This window comes from Triticum aestivum, chromosome 7A, assembly GCF_018294505.1.
Source record: "Triticum aestivum cultivar Chinese Spring chromosome 7A, IWGSC CS RefSeq v2.1, whole genome shotgun sequence".
NCBI lineage: Eukaryota > Viridiplantae > Streptophyta > Magnoliopsida > Poales > Poaceae > Triticum > Triticum aestivum.
The window spans coordinates 86,708,773-86,714,885 of NC_057812.1; the positions used below are offsets into that span (position 1 = coordinate 86,708,773).

The 6,113-nt window shown below is 47.3% G+C and overlaps 1 protein-coding gene across 2 annotated transcripts; it reads right to left on the reverse strand.

Annotated features, from left to right (window-relative positions):
- Nucleotides 1-1,381: 1,381 nt before the first annotated feature.
- On the reverse strand, nucleotides 1,382-3,254 carry LOC123154517 (glycine-rich cell wall structural protein 1.8). 2 transcript variants are annotated; one of them, XR_006476885.1, is made up of 3 exons: nucleotides 2,500-3,254; nucleotides 2,300-2,392; nucleotides 1,382-2,181 (listed from the first exon to the last, which is right to left on the reverse strand). XR_006476885.1 is itself a non-coding variant. In XM_044573224.1 (2 exons), exons 1-2 carry the CDS (start codon nucleotides 3,167-3,169, stop codon nucleotides 2,388-2,390), a joined length of 675 nt encoding a protein of 224 aa, XP_044429159.1. In that variant the 5' UTR covers nucleotides 3,170-3,254; the 3' UTR covers nucleotides 1,400-2,387. The 2 variants fall into 2 exon arrangements, 1 of the variants encoding a protein (XP_044429159.1); XM_044573224.1 differs by having other exon boundaries at nucleotides 1,400-2,392.
- Between the last annotated feature and the right edge of the window lie 2,859 nt (nucleotides 3,255-6,113).

The window sequence follows — 6,113 nt, forward strand, 5'->3', positions numbered from 1 at the left end:
TTACCGAGTGGGCCCAGAGATACCTCTCCGTCATACGGAGTGACAAATCCCAGTCTCGATTCATGCCAACCCAACAGACACTTTCGGAGATACCTGTAGTGTACCTTTATAGCCACTCAGTTACGTTGTGACGTTTGGCACACCCAAAGCACTCCTACAGTATCCGGGAGTTGCACAATCTCATGGTCTAAGGAAATGATACTTGACACTTAGAAAAGCTCTAGCAAACGAACTACACGATCTTGTGCTATGCTTAGGGTTGGGTCTTGTCCATCACATCATTCTCCTAATGATGTGATCCCATTATCAATGACATCCAATGTCCATGGTCAGGAAACCGTAACCATCTATTGATCAACGAGCTAGTCAACTAGAGGCTTACTAGGGACATGTTGTGGTCTATATATTCACACATGTATTACGATTTCCGGATAACACAATTATAGCATGAACAATAGACAATTATCACGGACAAGGAAATATAATAATAACCATTTTATTATTGCCTCTAGGGCATATTTCCAACACCGATACTTACCGAAAAGGTGCAACCCGGACTCTTGTTCCCTTTTGCAGAGATCAAAGAACAACAAAGCAAGGACACACATGATTCCTTAGGGCATCTCCAACGCTAGTCCTTAAACGGACACCACAATTGTCCTCTTTTTTTCACCCGGGCGTGATCCGTGGACATGATGCCGGAGGGAGCCCTCCAGCCCTTAATCACAAAAAAAATCCTTTGTCCGGTTAGGAGGAGAAAGAAGAGGGGGGACTATGCATGTGGTGGATATGTGGGTGTGGTGTGTGATTGGGAGGGGAGAGAGAAAAGAGAGGAGGATTCTGTGGGGCTTTTTCTTGGTCAAGTGGATGTCCAGACACTCACAAAGCTCCCCCAATTAGGTTCCGGTTTGCGGGGAAAATGATGTCCGGACCACTCCGCAAACCAATAGGGGGGCTCCATTGGATTACAAAAGTTGACAAAAGTGATCCGGACACCACAATTCAAACATATGTCGGAGCTTTGAGGGTTTTGAAGCTGCCCTCATTTCTTTTTATATTTACTAGTTGATAAAAACCATTACAGGTAGTAGTGTATGGACTAATTAAAAGCCGAACTAAGTGTACAGATTAAACGCTCTCCACGCACACCGCAAGACAAAAGGAAATATCTGTCCTACACCACCGGGTACATATATTTTTTATGATAAAGAGCACTTTTATTAGGGCACCGCTACGCGTCTCCCGGCGGATGTATTAAAAACATCCGCTGCATGGAGCACCGTTGGATGAGCGCCCTGACAGCTATCTGATCTAACCATCGCACGTGCGTGACCATCTCCCTACTTCCTGCAACAGCCGCTCAGTTTCGGAAACAGAATCCCCTCACCGTCGTCCTGCCACAGCTTTGCCCAGCGCGGTGGCAGTCGCCACCACCGCCCAATCGCTGCCACCGGCGCACCAGGGAAGTAGTCCTTGTCGTGCTGGCCGGAGTTGCTGCTCCTCCTCCATCTCAGCCCCGCGAGCAATTGCTAGCTCCAATCGAGCACGACAGCGGCGACCTCTCACACCCGACGCTTCTTCGGCGTTTTTTGCAACCAGAGCTATGTTTTCAAAACATGCCTCATGTTGCAATATCTGACCACTTACTCTCTATCGTCGGGCGCTCGTGCGGCGCTGCAACTCGGGCTATGTTTCTGAAACAAGACCCTTGTTGCAGAAAAAAACATTCACAATAGAAACAATTCCTTTCTTTCTGAAACAATAGATATGTTGCAGAAATCTTTTGAAACAAGACCCAGTTGCAGAAAAAAAAAACCTTCACCACTGAATCGTTTTTCCTTTCTTTCTGAAACTAGTCCTGTGTTGCAGAAATCAGCTGAAACAAACCCTTATTGCAAGAAAACGACTCGTCGTGCGGGACTACCTTGTTGCCAGCGTGGCTGCTTGATCAGGATTGATCTAACGGCTAGGCAAGCGGCGGACGCTCGTGCGCGCATCAGCCGGTTGAAGATAAGTTTTTCCCCTTTTATTAACTCAAATAATGTCGCATCAAACAGATACACAAAGATACATTGTTTAGTCTCTTGGCGCCATGTTTGCATTGCTTTCCTGTCTTGGTCCTTATCGTCGGCCACGCGCTGCATTTAGCTCCCGGTTCACGGCATCGTTGTCACTGTTCAACTAATTCACGCAGCATGACAGGATAGAAAGTTAGACAACGCACAAGCTAAACGTCTAGAAAATTAACCTACAGTAGAGCATTCTGAAAGAAAATAGAGAAGCCAGAGCACGAGCAGACCGTTGTTGCCGCCGTGGTGTCAGCTGCGGAGGAGGGTTGGGCTGGTGCAGTTGAAGCAGCTGCCGATAGGGATTCGTCTTGTCATAATTCACGCTGTCAACGCACAACGATTGGACAGATAAAGCTAAGTGTAAAATAGCAAGAAAAGAGACAGAGAGGGATGCTGATCCTCAAAGGAAGGTAGGGAATGATGAGCAAACCTTGTTTGTGATTGTGAATTCGACGCCTGAGCTGCAGAAAAAGATTGTGAGTTCGTCGTAGTAGAGGTTGGCCTGCTGCCAGTCCCAGACCCAGTGGTCGCCTGAGTGTTGGACTCCACCGGCGGACCACGCCACAAATCTCCGACCCTCGCATAATTCCTCGGTAGAACACAGCGGGCAGAATATCATCGGCGTTCCTTCTGAACCCTCCTCCCCTAGCCGCTCCAAACTCTCCCACGGCTCCAGCTCCCTGGACTCCACCACCGTACAACAATCCTGCTGGGATCGGTCCTCCGAGGGCACCTGCGAACGCTCTCACGGCTGCAGCTCCCATGCGTCCACCACCGCTCCCTCCCACCGGGAACTGTCCTCCGCCCGCACCTACAAACCCTCCTCCGCCTGCCACTGGCCTGGCTCCGCCACCGTACCCGCCCACCGGGAACTGTCGTCTGGCTGCTCCTCCGCCTGCAGCTGGCCTGGCTCCGCCACCTCCTACTTGGAACTGGTACTGTCCTCCTACGCCTGCACCCACGGCTGCAGGTCCCCTGGACCCAACACCATTCCCTCCCCTACCTCCGATCGCTCGCCCAGCAGCACCACCATTCCCTCCCTTGCCTGCACCTGCAAACGCCTCCCTACCTCCGAAAACTGGTTCATCTCCTCCTGGCATCGTACTACTCGAGCAGTACTTAGCTAAGGTCGATCGTAAGGTAATCGTGAGACGATAGTATTTCTGCAAAGTGAGTGGTGGCGCTTTACAAGAGTGTTGAATGATGAGGAACGCCTCCGGTGCACGGATTTATAGGGTCGACCGTCGCCCCTCACCACGCCGCTTGACCAAATTGAGCCAGTTCGTTCTTCATATCATATTGTTTTGGACGGCACATATCTATTAGCCTATGGCCCATGAATCGACGAGATCAGGACTAGATCACGGTCACGGATGATCCCTTACCTGCTCAGTTGCCAGTGATGGATCATTAGAATACTTTCCCACAAGCCAACATGGATTTGGATTACTCCACTAGAGAACACTTGGCTGCTTGGCCAGAGCCCAGAACGTTGTGTGAACCCGCAGTTTCGGCGCCTTGACCCGAGGCGGCGTCGTTGATCGTCAACGTTGCCTTTGCCGCGGCAGCCAACCACCCACGACGCGGCTCAAAGCTCGGCAAGCAGCTGAGTATAGTAACACAAGCTCCAACGTACCCCATACACTACTCGTCGGCCGATTCAGACCCAATCCATCAAGCAGCTTCCTTCCTCCCCGTTGTGCTATTTTAATTAGGAGTGTCATTCTGCCATGCACTAGTAGAAAAAACCCCATTCGTCCCGGTTGGTAAGGGTCTTTTGTCCCGGTTTGTGAACCGGGACTAAAAGGTCGTTACTAATGTCCTAACCCTTTAGTCCCGGTTCTTACACGAATCGGGACAGATGGGCCTTCACGTGGCCGGTGTGCCGAACCCAGGCAGGAGGGCCTTTGGTCCCGGTTGGTGGCACCAAGCGGGACCAATAGACATCCACGCGTCAGCATTTCAGGGGCTGGGGTTTTGTTTTTTTAAAGGGGGGTGTTAGGGGTTTAATTTAGGTGTTTCATATATTATTGTGTTAGCTAGCTAATTAATAGAGAGAAGTGTCCTCTCTTATGTCCGTGCTTGGTCAACGCTATATATACGTATATATAGAGAGGACCAGACACGCTAGCTAGTAAGAAAATGAAGGAAACAGAAGATCGTCATGAACATATGCATACAGAGAGAAGTGATATCGACCACCTCTCCTTCTCCGAGAAATTGGTCGAACAACAAGTTCTCGTATATCTATCCGACACTACCGGCTACATATATACAATAATTATCTCTTACAATGTAATTAATGTCCTAATTATATATGAACACAGGGTCCATATAGTATTCTCCGTCTTCAGCGATCACGTGGTCAAGGAAGAATGCCGCCAATTCCTCTTGAATTGCTCGCATACGATCTGGTGCTAGGAGTTCGATCATCCCGCATCCGAAACATCTAATTTGAACAAGAGGGTCAATACATACATACATACATACATATATATATATATATATATATATATGAATAAATGAAACTCAACACAAATGATGGTAATAAAATAAAATTGTGAATATTATTGCTTACGCACTTCATATTGTTCATCAGAGTAGCCCCGTTCACAAGTCGTGTGGCGGATGGACTCGCAAACTTAGTATCCACAAAAATCATTCCCTTGTTCCTGCCACAACCATTTTACAAGAAATAGAGGTCAATCAAACTGATAAGTAAGCATGTCAAATGGTATTGATGAAACTAGCGCTTGAATCACTAGGAGATGCGTGGAACATGTTACTACACTACTTACTTTCGGGTGTCTAAATTGCAGCTTCTTCGGCAGTCCCGGAGCTTTTTTGGTGAATTTTCTCCAAACCCTGCCAGACAAAGAAAACAATTACTTGATATCAGGAAATGAACAAAGTTGCTGATATGGTGGATAATGATCGATTTAACTTACTTCTCGAGCATTTGAGTCATGTCCGCATAGTCCTGGGGATCTTTTCATCTCGAGTCTAAGACGGTTACTAGTCCCTACTCAAGCTTAATCTCTAGGAGAATATAGTGGAACCTGCGCACGCATGCATAACTCATCAATTACATTACTATAACCTGGACTAATAAGGGAAACCGAATATGCACAAGACAATAACACTCACTTGAAGTTGTAAGGAAAGAGTATTATATCTTTGTTTTCATTTATTACCAACGATCGTAGCAAGTTGGCCTCGGTATCTTTGGACGATATTTGACCTCAGTTGCATCTATGAGATTTTTGTTAATGAACCCAATATCACCGATTTGTCTTTTCTTCAATTCGGCGATCTTCAATCTGCATAATATAGTGAGGATAATTATAAATACATGTAATGAAAGAGTTGACCTATATAGAGAGACTTAATGACAGAAGTAGTACTACTTACAGACGGTAGCAAGTGACTGTTGCTTTATCGAGGGCCTTTTGATTGAAAAACTGGAAGAACTCCTCAAATGAAACATTCAACAGTTCAATTCCAACGAGGTCATGCTCCTCTCTAACTCTCAGCGTCAAAGTATTCCTCCTCCCAGACTCTTTGCAGGTTTTCATATACCAATCATGGAATCTTCGCATCATCATTGTTATAGATCTTTCATCTTTGACGAGAGGCTTCCCGTACTCGTATTTGTGTTCCTCCACCTCCAAGAACTCATAACGTACATCGTCGGGCAGGTAATCTCCAAGATTGCTATAACCGGGCGCCATCCTCGGATCATTAGTAGGCACATTGAGCGGGGGGCACGATTGGTTCGCTTGCTCGCCAAGCTGGGGAATTTTTTCCCCAGCTCGTCGTTCTTTTAACATTTGATCACTGACAGTACTTCCCAACCGCTCCACTTCGACAAATGACTTTGAAATAATGCGGTCATAGTTGCCTTTCGGCGGAGACTTTGCTGGTTTTTCAGGGCAGCCAGAGTGCGCTTCGCTTTCACCGGATCTACCTTCTCCTCCGGAGGTGGATGTTTCTTTGCTTTCACCCCTTCAAAGAAGTTCCTCACTTTGGCTCGCGCGATCTTGG

Excerpts from the sequence above, each read along its gene's own strand:
- LOC123154517 (XM_044573224.1), bottom strand. The coding sequence starts at position 3,169 with ATGCCAGGAGGAGATGAACCAGTTTTCGGAGGTAGGGAGGCGTTTGCA.